Source organism: Poecilia reticulata, chromosome 15, assembly GCF_904066995.2.
Source record: "Poecilia reticulata chromosome 15, P_reticulata-male-v2, whole genome shotgun sequence".
Lineage (NCBI taxonomy): Eukaryota > Metazoa > Chordata > Actinopteri > Cyprinodontiformes > Poeciliidae > Poecilia > Poecilia reticulata.
Genome location: NC_088844.1, coordinates 21511037 through 21524942, shown reverse-complemented (window position 1 = coordinate 21524942; position 13906 = coordinate 21511037). Strand labels below are relative to the sequence as shown.

The 13906-nt window shown below is 39.0% G+C and overlaps 1 protein-coding gene across 1 annotated transcript in view; it reads right to left on the bottom strand.

The window, feature by feature from the left end:
- Nucleotides 1-338: 338 nt before the first annotated feature.
- kif16bb (kinesin family member 16Bb) overlaps nt 339-13906 on the bottom strand; it is a 32631-nt gene continuing 19063 nt past the window's right edge. The window contains exons 13-18 of the mRNA XM_008430198.3: nt 13833-13881; nt 13613-13750; nt 12202-12284; nt 10664-10752; nt 4536-4620; nt 339-2875 (exon numbers count right to left, since the gene is read on the bottom strand). Of these exons, the coding sequence (XP_008428420.2) occupies nt 710-2875; nt 4536-4620; nt 10664-10752; nt 12202-12284; nt 13613-13750; nt 13833-13881 (2610 nt within the window). The 3' untranslated portion in view covers nt 339-709. The remainder of the gene's footprint in view (nt 2876-4535; nt 4621-10663; nt 10753-12201; nt 12285-13612; nt 13751-13832; nt 13882-13906) is intronic.

The following is a 13906-nucleotide window of genomic DNA, read 5'->3' as shown; positions in this document are numbered from 1 at the left end:
GGTCAAAGAATGACTTGCCAAAATAAAGTTAACCAAATATTAAATGGGTGTTTGTGCACATGTGACATAACTGTATAATCAGCCAAAATACAAAGACCGTCTACTGTACCAACAGAGATGGGTTCCATTTCAGGAGTAGATTAGATTTGTGATAGGGGACTAAAGTGGAAGCTTTTCAAAAAAAAAAAAAAGCTTCGACTACCTGCTTCTGATAATATGCCAGATGTAGAGGCAAGGTCTGAGTAGATGGGGAGACATCTGAGAAAACTGACTTCTTTTTCCCAAGTTAAAACTTGTAGAGATTATTTCTGATACAAAAGTAAACAATAGAGCAGAAATGGGTTTAACCTTTATTTCAAATATTCAAAACTTTAATTTAGACAATGCAGTAGCAGAACATTAATTTCCATTTTAGTAAAAAAATATATATAAATTACAAAACCTGTTACTTATTAATTCTCAATACAAAAATATGAAACCTTTATCTAAAGCATAACTAAACCAAATAGAGCAGTGAAGATAAAGAAATTCATGTGTTTTAAAAACAAAATTCAGAGTGGAAAAGGCATGTGACAATATGACAAAAATTAAAGCACCATCATTAATAGAGAAGTCACCCTTCAGTGTCTGGTCAAAGTGCATTTTTTGCCACTGTTCCCAGTGAGAGTTTTTAAGCTGGGCTGTTCATTACAGACGGTTTAGTCCATGATCAGACATTTGACAAGTGATTAATCAGGCAGGTGGCCTCTGTGGAGCAACTGAAAGTTAATTTCCACACTTCTGTGTGCGGAGATGAATTGAAAAGATGTTCAGATGGGGTATCTGGCTTCGCCATGCTTTCAGGGTGGCCTTTGGCCCTTGCTTTTGCAATGATTACATCCACCATGACAGATCCGCTGCTGTCTTCATCATGCATCAGTAAACAGTGCACATCTGAGCAACGACAAAGAGCCAAGACATCAAACTGAGAAAATATTGCTTTTGGAAACACAACATCCTCCTTTGCCAGACCAAAATGGGTATCTGTGAGAAAGAACTGGGCCATTTGTTCACTATGAACATGGCAACTCAGGTGCATGGCCACACTGGTGTACATCAATAGCTGCAACTCTCCAAGAGCGACTGTCGCTTGATCAATATTACAATGAATAAGATCAAGCAGATCAATGAGACTGTTCTGAAATCGACAGTAAAGCCTCAAGCCAGAGTCCAGCTGCATGTCGGGTACATAGACCTTGCAGTCTAGGGACAACTCCATCAAGTTGTCATGCAGCAATTGGTACTGATGAAGCCTGCTGTCCCCAGAACAGACAGCATTTAGTATGGCACCGCACAGCTCTTTGGTTTGCTTCTGGCTGTGGGTATAAACACCCAGGATGCTTTCCTCTGTAGTGTCTATTAAACGTAAACTTTGGCCAGCAAAGCCTATCAGTACATCACTCAGCTGCAACAAGGGGAGATGATGGAACAAGACCAGGGCCCCAGAGTTGGCAGTCAGTGTGTAGAGATCTGTTTTTGTCACAATCAAGAGGCCAGGCTGGGGATCAGGTTGGCTACATTTGGCTACTTTCAACCAGTGAAGTGCTATGATCCTCTGGGAGAAAGGCACTGAACAAGAGACCGACTGTACAACACCCATCAGATCTCCCAAAGGCAGAGTCTGTAGCTTCAGAAGTGGATTAGGAAATTTTATCAATGTCTGAATGCAAACATGAACAGTTTCTGCCTGATCTACATCTTCAGTCGCTTGGATAACATCCATCTTGCAACCATTGCTGTAACACTGAGGGCTTCTTTGTTTTGGCATCAAAGGCTCTGAAATGACTGCATCTTGTTTTATTTGAAAATTATTCCCATCTTGCTTTTCTGGTGACTGCAAATCTCTCTTGCAGAAATCCCTAGACACTTCCAGCACATCACCTACCAATTGTTCTGTCATGCTTTGTCTTAGTGTCAAGGTTGAGAGTTGCGTGTTGTTGGAATTATTGAAGTCCTGAATCATAAGAGCTGCCTCTTTGGGCTGAAGGGGGTGAGATGTATTCATTTGGATGTGCCGTATGAGGGGCAAAGCTTTCACAACAGAGAAAATGGGACTCTTACTGATAAGCGAAAAAGCAAAGCTCCCTCCGACCATGAAGATATGGCTGTCCTTCACTATAGACAGAACATGGCTAGACAAGCAGGCGCCAACAGGTTGTAATTTTGCAGTTGTCAGTTGGTGCAAAAGTGCAGGAGACCTCCAAAGTAGACTGTGTGCATCACGGACAATACAGGACACTTTGCTAAACAAAGAGCCCAGCCCTAATTTTCTAACTGGGTTTTCTGCAACTCCTTTGATCTCCTTCAAAATTCCTGTTTCCTCCATCTCACCACAACTGTGCTGGTCCTGGAAAGCAGCATCTTTGAGTGGACAGCAGGCCACCTGCTTGCTAAGTGGTTTTCTGTTGAACTGAGAATAAGTGCTGGTCTGTGGGAGGACCGAAAAGGAGCTACTTCCTCCACTACTCTGCAGGTGGGACATGCTGCCTAATGAGTTCCCACCAGAGCTGGGTCTCCCCTTATAGCAGTCTGCGTCGACACCTTGGATCTCATTAGCATTCCCTTCTGGCTTCATGCCACATCCATCACTGGGGCCCAGGACACATGTCTGTTGGAGGCTGCCACCCCCTGATGAAACTTCCTCCGTCTCACAACTTGCAACACCAGCTCCACTCCGAGACGTCCTCTGCGGGCTCTCAGACACGAGCCCTGGCCCTGATTTATGACACGAGTCCCTCTCCTGCTTCTGGCCATCCCAGATGCTTCCTTGACCCTGAAGTGCATCTCTGCCCGACTGGAAAACTGTTCGAGGGACGGGGTCTCTTTCAGGATTGGCCTAGTTTATGTAGTGAGGGTAGAGAAGAGAAATTAAAAGGAAATTAAACTCTCAAAGATACCAAAAACAAAAACCCTGATTTATGTAAATGATTTCAAATTTCTGGCCCTGCTGAGAAGGAACTGATTTAATTCAGTTCACTTTGGAAGCTAACTTTTATTTATGCATTCAATTACATTTGGATGCACAAAAACAAAATGAGGGGAAATGAAGTGAGGAATTACACGGTACATTTATAAAAACAGAAACACTCGTGTGCACTCACTGCACTATGCAATCACAAGGCATAATTTCCTTTAAAGCCCTACAGGAACACGTAGAAGGTCTGAATATGTGCCTAACAAGCAATGGGAGAAAGTGCTTCATGGCTCATAAATCTGTATTGGGCCTCGATGGAGATGGGCAAGTCTTTGAAACTCGGTTCTGCCAAGACAAATGAAACTAAAACACCAGTAATGGAGATTCACTTTTAGAGCCAATTCTTATACCTTTAGTAACTAGGCATTGGCAGTATGAGATCCTCAATGTACAATGAAAGAGTAAACCATTTACTTGTACTCAAATATTTAACTGAAATTAAATTTTCTGGCTATTTTTTTACAGCCATAATTAAAGTTTTGTTGTAGTTTCTATGGTCTCGGTTGATCAATACAATTTTGCTAATCTGCTCTTTAGAAAATGGTAAATGGACTGAACTTGCATTGTGCTTTTCCAGTCATTTTGACCAAAGTGCTTAACACTACAGTCATATTCACCCATTCGCACACAAATGCACATGCATTTATACACAGATCGGTAGGCAATTTATGTAGGTCAACACAAGTACACAAAACTCATAATAGGCTGGCTAAGCTGATTTAACCATCTAAATATCTAATGACTGAAATTAATTCATCAGCAGTCTAGTCTAAGGACCATTGCTGAAGGTTGAATCATTATTGTTGGGCCAAATTAGATTTCTAAAAAAATTCAGTTCAACATTAAAAATAAATTACCAACAGCTGTAATATTTTAAAAATTTCTAAAAAGGTCCAATATTCACTCCATTAAGCATAAGGGGACACAACACAAATTAGGTTATCCTGCATGAATGTCTTGATATAATTTATCACGGGGTTTTTATTGCGAAAGATAAAATTGCACACAAACGGCTCACTCAATCAAATATGGATCAATTTGACCAATCCTATTCAAAGCTCAGTGAGGTTCTTCTCCACTTTGTGGAATCACTGGCGCATTAGTTTATACATCAGTGATTGTTTTTTTTTTCCTTTATTGTTCTTGTTCCGTTTATGAACCATGATTGTGTCTAAATAAAGAGGACTGGGACATTTTTTTTATAAGTATAGAAAATGCACTTGCAGAACTAATAATTATGAATCTGCAAATTTTTGTGGTTTTAAACAGTGACTTTTTCATATCTCGCTATAACTTGAAACCAGTAACCAGCCCACAATTAGTCACTACTTATTTCATAACAAGTCCCTAAACAAACATCTTCACTTAAATATAAAGGGTGGATTTTCAGGTTAATTTAAAATTTACTAGTTTTGAAAACCCATTTAAAACGTTGCTATACTTTGATAAGCCCATTCCTTACATTAACTTTACCTAGAGTGCAGTTTGCACAAGACCAGCGCAAGAAAAAAAAAATACATACTGTAATTTGGATCTCTGTCGGCGTAGATCCAAGACAAATTCTCAGGTCTTTGGACTTGCTTTTGAGACCCAGCACATCCATCTGACTGCATTAAAGATACAAATGAGAGAAATACATTTTACATTATTTCATAGGACTAAAAACTGTATTCTGATGAGATGAGAGCATTATACTTCTGAAGTCCCATTATTATGTTGCTACCGTCTTTGTTTAAGCAAATTTAATTATGTGATGTAGTGTTGACACCAGAGACCCAGAAAAGTTGGCAAAAGAAAGAACCAATAACCCTCAACACCACACACAAAAAAAAAATATTCATTAGATTTGAAAAGCAAACACCCCAAATGGCTGGATGAGATTAGAGACACTCTACTAGCTATGAAATTAAATAGAATCTGTGCATGATGATTTGAGGATTTACATACAATGCGCAGAACTCCAGAGGGAGGGAGCAGGAACCAAGTATATAGCCCAGAATGATTTTTGACAGTAAACCACAGCTTTAGCAGGGCTTTGTGTGTGTATCACCAGATTGCCAAACTGTGAAAGCAGCAGAAGTAAAGCATTGGCAGCATCAACAAGAGGGACAGTTCACGTTCTAGTAACGATTAAAGGATTTTTGCAAATCCTAAGGATCAGCTCGGAGCATGTCCTGTACGCATCGATGCTTGTCTCACAGAAAAAGGAAGTGGTGATTTTATTTTATTTTTTTAAATGTCCAAATTCTGAGGCTTAGATGCAAAGGTTTGCAGTGTTGTCCTTCAGGACCAACAGTTGCTCATTCCCTGACAGCATCACAGAACATTTTTTCCCAGCTGGCTTCACTTTTACCTGGATGCTACAGTTGCATCTGATTAGGCAGACATTCCTCAACTTTATCAGAAGCTCCCTTTCAAAATTCAGTGGGGTTGAAAAGTTAATCTGTAGTGAATGCCTCTCCGTCTCATTTAATACATTCCCATAATAGTTGATTCAGGTAGATGAGCTTACAACCAACCCAAAAAAGGTGAAGGTGAGAGATGTGCCAATCAGGTTTTTTGCTGCCGATATCGATACCGATCACGATCACCTGCTGAGGGCCCATTGCCGATACCGATCACATTATTATTATTTTTATCATAAACACTACTGGTTACATTATGTGGAAAAAGGAACCATGAATTCACCTTAATTTAGACAAAAACTTGTTTTTAATAACTTTTTTCAAGAAGAAAACTAAACAAAACAGGCATTCTGCAAATTGTACTGCTATTGGTAATACTATCTTTAACAGACTGATAACATATGAAGGCTCTGAAGAGGCTAAATAATGCAAGGAGTCAAAATAAAACCTCTCAACATTGCCAAAAAAATTCAAGTATAAAACTTAACATTCAAAGGCAAATACAGATTCCATTACAATAAACAATCCAGAGTTACTGAATGAAAACTTCCAGATATCATGGCGGCTAGCTGATTACTGCTAGTTCTGAGTGGCTGTTTCTGACTGAGCGGAGTAATTATGCAGAACAGGGAGGAGATCGATTATTTTAGAGATTATCTGTCTCATGTTAGGACAGCGAAAGTTTTAATACGTATGTAAAATGTTTTTTTTTTAGGTTAGATGCTGCAGCTTTAAACAGAGGTTTGGTGTGAGAGTCACTACCAGGTGGAGCAGAAGCGGCGCTCCGTCTGTGAAATATTACTACCTGTAGCGCGTAGCAGCGGTTCAACAGCAAGAGCAGAACCAGCGTCTTACATCGCAGCTCGAAGACTTGAATAATTTTGAGGGTTATTTGTTTAGCTTTCTGACTGTCATGCTAATCCGGGTGAGTGTTTGTAGCTGTGCACTGCTTTACCTGCTATCTGATCCTCCATATGTCTTTTTTGCTGCAGTGAGCCTCGATGTAGCCAAACTCCGTCAAGTATGGCATTGTTTTTATGTCGTATTAGCTTCGTTGTGTTGATGCATTTTGACCAGCTTCAATTTTCTGCCGCATCACGCAAACTTCCCCATTCACTCAGTGCGTTATAGTTCCACATCGCTTAGGATTTGTTGCTGCACGTTTGTGCAGTGTGAAGGAAAGAGACGACCAGCTGCACAGGCAGGCTGCGAAATGAGATGCAGGTGATCGGTATCGGCAACAAGAACCAATGATCGCCGATCACCGATCATGCACTTTTTCACGAAAATCGGCCCGATTATGATCGGTGACCGATCGATCGGCACACCTCTAGTTGAAACATTTTACTCTAAATTGGACAAAAGTTTTTTCCTCCTCCTACCAAGCAACCCACTGGTACACCTAATTGATTTAAATAAATTTTTTTGACATAAATTTAACTTCTCTGTAGTTTGGAGACAATTTAAATTTGGGTCATTTGCAACATTTGGTCCAATATTGGGTATTAGCTAACAGGATGTCAATGCATGTCTGGCAATATTACCAATTCATCACAAAAGAAAAACCACTACTTTACTAAACAGAATTTTGCTATAATCTGACAAAAGGAATTAAATTATATGAATTTAAAAAAAAAATTTTTAAGCTGCTTGAGATTTTTGACCAAAAACCTGAGGTTTTGATTACATCCGTCACCACTAAAAGCATAATAAGGTGTGCAAGTCTGTGCTGAATTTCTGCTTACCAAAGTAAACCACATCTGGATATTCACTTAAAGTGAAACATCACTATTGGTTCACAGCAAGTTGGACTTTAAACAGAGTTACCTTCTTAATCTCAACTTTCAACTTGGGGATATCAGGAATTCAAGTGATGTGGTCAATACTCGTCAGGCTGCTTTTGTTGCAAAGGAGCACTTTCCTTGAGCATCTGCGGGTCAGTTCATTGATATCTTGTGTCGCTCCCAGAGTGCAACACATCCACAGCCGGCGTTTGAATTCAAATTTGCTCTTACTGCCAAGGGTCATTTCCAAGATTATTGAGATCAATTCTGCCCTTGCTGCAAGGGAGTTTATGCCAAGTGAGGCAAGAAGTGGAACAAGAATAGAATATATATCCGAGCTCCAGGCTCATCTCGAGAGCCTAAATAGATGTTGAAGGCTAGAGAAGGAAAAGTAAGTAAGTGCAATAGTTTAAAATTGAATGTTGCATCCTCAGTACAAATTGACACCACCACTGGAATACTCCCGTCTTTAAGATTATATCATATTTTTCAAATTGAAAAGCTGAGCTAAAAGTGCTGATGCCGAGCTGTTAAACATCCTCAATCTGCTTCAAATGGGTTGGCTTCCTTCATCAATATAAATACAATGACTTAAGTTTTCACACTCATTGAAATATTTCCCCAGACATCATCACTAAGACATTATTGGGATTTGATGCGAGACTAACAAAGTACAGCCTAATTGTGAAATTGGAGGAAGAACAGGTTCAACACATTACAATTTAATGTGAAAAAAAATAATTCAGCCACCTTTCCTCTGACACCATGAAATAAAATGAGGGGCTTTCAATCACTAGAATTGCAATGCCAGTAGATTCTTGCAGCTGTAACAGCAAGGAAAGGTGGTTCTATAAAGTAATGACTCTTCGGTATAAACAGAAAGGCATGTATAAAATCCAAATAAAAATACCATGATATAAGCAGTTCAAGAGGTACGAATACATTTGGATGGCACTGCAACAGCCTTGAAGTAACCATGTGTAAATTAACCATTTCACATCTAAATCAAAGAGCAGTAGATCTCTGCGCTGAGGTGTCAAAGTGAAAGCTATATTAATCACACCAGCAGAAGGTTAACTTTTTTTGGAGGGTTGCTGCAGTGTGAAGGAAATTACACGTCAAACTTCCCCACATGCTGTAAAACATCAGGGCTAGCAGATCAAGAGAGACAAGGGGAGGTGTCTCAAATTGCTCGCTACCTCAGGCAGTGGTGAATCACCGACGGGAGAATTGGATTGTGGACACTAATTCTGTGAACACTGAGACAGTGACAGATCAATGAACTGTCACACAATGCCAAGGCCGTGGCAGGGCATAAAGATGTCACAGAATGCCTCAGACTTGTCTGGTATAGTGTGTAGAAATAACAATCAACTAAAACTCTGTCCCTTGAGCTTTTGTAAAAACTGTCAAAAACACATTTTATCAGTCTGGAAGCTCAATTATTCAGATATTTTTAGAACTAAGAACTAATTATGTACAAAGATGACCTTTTACAGCAAAAAAAAAATATATATATATACCAAATTCAAATTTGCATCTCCGGGTATTTGAACTTTGACACGCCATTTCACAACTGCCGTGGTGTGACAAATTAATCACACATTAAAAAGGTTTGGGTCACATTTTTATAGCGCTTTTATCCATCTCAGTCATTTTATTTTTGATTTATTATTTTATCATTAAGCATATAAATGGGAGATGCGAGAACAAACAAACCTTTAATCATTAACCACAGTCCAAGGTGATCAAAAGATTTAATGTGCTGAATGTCATTGTTGTCACCATATAACTAGAGCAGTGAAGTTTGTCAGTTTGTTCTGGGTATAAGATGCCATTAAGAGTCAGACAAAATGCGAAGCCAACACACTGAATGTAATGACAATGAAACTTCATGAAAATCTGTAAACAAAATGACTGCTTTTAAAGGAACCAGGCCTTGAAAGCCTTCTTCAGTCAACTATTGTTACCACAAAGTAAATCCAAGAAAGACCACTTCTTTCAAAGCATATCCAAATCAACAATTTCACATCTGAAACTTCTATAATTCCAAAGGAAACAAGCAACTGGGTTGCCACCACTGCAGAGCTTGCTTGAAGATGGTAGCAGGTTTACAAGAGATTTCTTAAGTCATTGTAGGACAGAGGTCTTAGAATGCATGTCTGGTGTAAAGGAGGACAGAAAATCACTCCTGTCCCAGAAAAGCATAAAAAACTAAATTACTTTCTGCAGAAAGTACAAGAGTTGGACAACAGAGGCCTGAGATTTTTTCTGAAGACACCACTCAAAAAATGAGTGGGGTCGAGTGGGGTCCCAAATGGTCCCCACTCGACCATTTGGGACACCTGGAGAAGACAAGATGAACCAATATCCAGCACCCAGGATGATTTGCATTAGTCTTGAAATATTAAGATCTAAACTGTAAATAAGTATGCTTGAAAAACTTCAGGCACTTCTTCTGGTTTTACAATTTAATATTGCACATTAATTTACTATGCAACTTTGATATATTTTTAAGGTAAAGTTGAACAACAAAATGTCTTAAAACTTGTGGTCTCTGCTATAAACGATGACTTGACAGAAGTAATTTCACCTTCAAAGGTCCAGTACGAAACTTTTATAAACAACGTTTTTATTCAACTTGAAAATTCCCTCACCCTTCTCCTTGCTCTCTGCAATGGAGCCTGCTACGACTGCAAAGGCTAGTTAGCATGCCCACTAATGAAAATCGTGCTAATCTATGATCCGATTTTGGGTTTCTGCCAATGAATCAATCAATCAATCCCACCCTTACCGAGCAATCCTAGAGAGTTAGCAGCTTATGTTCAAAAAAACTGGCTCAGATCAGACTGTTCTGACCATTCAAAGTCCTCTCCAGACAGGATTGGTTTCAGTTCTTGCCAAGTATTTTTTTATTTTATTTTTTTTAAAGTACTGCTCCTTTACAGAACAGTTTACATGGCGAGTCTCACCAGCAGCAACTGCTGCTGATTAAACTGTTCTACACAAAGTTCAGAGTAAAATTGTTAAATACTTTATTAATGGTGAAGAAAGGAATATCTCCAAGGCATTTTGGTAGGTCAGTTGTTGGTTAACTATTTTACTGAAGGTCCTGCCAATTACTAGCGAGATTTTATAATAGTCAAAAGCATAAATGCTGTATCTTTGAACCTTCTCAGAGATTTGAATGAAGAGGTGATTCTGGAAAGGTCACATTTGGCTGTTCACTTAAAAAAAAACAAAAAAAAACAAGAAATATTGGAACTTGGTTGATTCCCACTCAGCATGAAGCGCTGAACAAATACTTTTTGCATGTTCCCTCTTACAATAATACCGCCTTGATTTATGGCTTTGATTTGATCCACATACCTGATGAATGGTGCTGTGAGTAGGTATTGTGCAGACTGAGGAGGAAAGAGTGAGGAGAGTTTTACAAGATGCCAGAATACTGCATGTTTTACCCAGAGTTTTGCAGCTTCACTTCGGATAGATTCTCTGCAGATTTGGACAAGTCAGTCAAAGACTGGGAAGAGGAAGACAGCAGCCCGCTCTGCAGATAAAAGAGGGAGAAACAACTAGAATAAAAACCTGTCTCAGAGTTTGAAATGACTGACAACTGTCTATGGTGGATTTAAATTATACAATGCCTTGCTTTTGGTATATACTGTATATCATCAGTATTCCTGACAGTTTCACAGAAGAATGTAGCTGAAATAACGAACATTTAGAAAAATGTCAAAAAATATAGTTTAAGCCCCTCTACACCTGTTAATATAAAATCTTTTTTTGGTCTTGTGCTTTTCCCATATTTAGACAGTAACAAGATTAGAGTTGGTCAAAATTCAGAAAAACCTTTGGTTATGAAAAACATTACTGAAATAGGACAGCTTGGGTGTTTAAGATAATCTTAAAGAGTAATTATAGAACTCTTGCAGATATCCTATTTAGAGCAAATGTTAAATACCAACAACTGGAACCACAAAAAGCAAAATAAAGATCCTACTAGCACAATCATGTCTGTGTATTGACTGCTCATACCCTTTCCCTCGCTCTGCTACAGCTGGTAGTGTAGTGGAGGCAAAAGGGTTAAATTTTTTTCTTCAAATCATCTGTCTCATACCATCATGACATAGGAAGTTTTAATGTTTTTTTTTTTTTTTTTTTAAGTAATGTACTATAGCTTTCAGCACCTGAAAACTACTGCAATGTACAGAGGTATATGTATAAAAAAAAATTGCATAAATTCAATATTTTGTGTCAGTCATTTTAGGAGCAATAGGAATATAATTACCGTTTTGTATTAAAGCAGTCATTATGCTGTATGCCTTTGCTTTTAAATTATTGCATCAATACAGTGAAACTGTTGCCTTTTTACTCTAGGCCATTATACTCTGCAAACCTCATATCGACCCAAGCTTTGTAGCGATTCATTTTAAGCGATTTCTTTTTCCTTTCTTACAAAGTCAAACTCCTCTGTTTTGTGGAAATGAACGCTGAGAAATAAATACTTTCAAGGTTTCTTAAAAATGTACTGTTTCGTTAGATAAGGAGCTGCAAGGAGGAAGCTATATTAAATCATTTAATTCTGCTGCACCAATTCAATCCTACAACGCCTCTATATAAACAACTGAAAACCAGATACAACAAGGAGGAGCGAAAACAACTTTTGAGTCTTCTGCACCTGGGTCCTTTTATAGAAAACATCTGTGCTTTTTTATAACATGCAAAATCGGCTCCACAATAGTATGATTTTGCAATTGTGATGTTAAACAGCGATGATTAAAACAAATCACTACAAGAAAATAAGATGACAAAGCTATACTAATGACACTGTAGCTCATCACAGAGTTTATGGTGTTAATATTCACTCCAGGTTGCAGGTTTCCAGCTTTTAGTCATGGCAATAGAGCACAGAATGCTGACTTGTTTTGTAGAAATTAAGATTAGACAATGCAGATGACGCAGCAATGTTTCTGGACGTTTTGGGTACCGACTGTACCTGCTGTTTCTCTTTCAGTTGTGAAGCTTTAGCTGGGTGGTTAAACCGCAGTATGGGTCCTCCTCCTAGCTGTATAATTGCACCTAAAGGGAACCAAATAAGTAAAGCGTGAAAAGTCAGAAGAAATGATAGTGGAAAAGCAGCAGGAATCCCTCACAGCACAGACTTACGATCTTAAACCTTGTAATTCATTATAAATGCAGCTCTAAATGCTGAAATAAGCATTGCTAATATGATTTTTCTAAATTGGAGAAAAGGAGTTCCATCTCTAGTATCTATAATGCATAGAAACAGCAGGGATCCGACCCAGGGGAAGCATGGAAAGCTTTCCATGACTGATACAGTAACTTATCGTCTACACACCAAACTTTGAGAACTCGCTTGACATTTGTTGAGTTTTTCCTTGAGTGAATTCACTGCTGAAGGAAAATGAATCAGTTGTCATGAAGAACATAATCCCTCCAATGTGATTGACAGTGGCCTTGACCAGGAGGATCAGTTGTCAGAGGAAATGGTCCAAGGAAGCTCCCAAGTCTTGTAAAGCTGAAGAATTTCGGTGATATAGGGGTTTATATATCAGACCTGGATTCATACAACCGTATCCACAGATTTTCTCTAGGTCTTTTCTCTTCCTCCTCCACAGCAAATACTAATCCTGCAACTACTAATGACTTCTGACGAGTGACAAAGCACCAGAGAACAACCTGTGATAGATTCTACTTGCTGTTGGACTGAAAATTACTATCATTTGTGCAAAAAAGAAAAAAGCTTCAGATGCAGCCGTTTTTGACAGGAATACAGGATAAATTGAAAACCTTACAAAAATAACGACTACTATAGACGGGCTGTACTCTGGCTGGTTCTGTGTGCAGCTTTTATCTCTTGAAAACCAAAGAAATATGGATGAGGAGTCAGAAAGTACTTCAAGCTCCCAGCCTCAACAAACAGGGGCCGCTCCGGGGGCCAGAGTTTCAACTAGACTCTCTTCTATCCTTTGAAAGGTTAATGCTCTGGCCCACTTCAAAACCTGTTGCCCCTATCAACTCCATCTGCCAATTAAATTGAGGGCTTCAAGCTTTGTCTAGAGCTTTGTCCAGGGCCCCTCGCCCTTAAAAATGTTTAGTAAGAGAAATGGCATCTGCCCTGTGAAGAGCAGCGTTCACAATCCACTCATGCTTTAAGTGTGTTTCCATGGGGAAGCCAGCAACAAAGTGGATTTCATTTGCAGATGAGATCCAGTGATGTCATTTCACCTCACTCAAAATGGATAAAAGGGTTATTGACTTCAACAAGCCAAATAATTGTGAATCTAGGAGAGGAAATCATTATTATAGTCATGTCTTGCACCATCCTTTTCCCATATTTATGCAAGAATATCAGGAGGAAAATTAGATTTAGCTGAAATGCTTACCCTGAGTCAGCTGGCAGGGATGTGTAACCACAGAGCCGTTAACTGAACACAGTGCGCCATCCTGAGGGAAGAGAGTAACAATCCCAGCACAGTTCTCAAGCAGACAATGTTCACGGGGGAGTTCAGGTCCAGAAAGCACTAGAAGACAGTTGAGAAAACTTTGATACCCCAGCAGCAGAAGATATGACATGAAGATTTAAGTGTAGTGACTTTTCCTCACCAGTTTCCTGATAACATGAAGCTTCATTTTGAATCCAGGTTTTGCCCTCCTATGGTGAAGGGGGGGAATTAGTG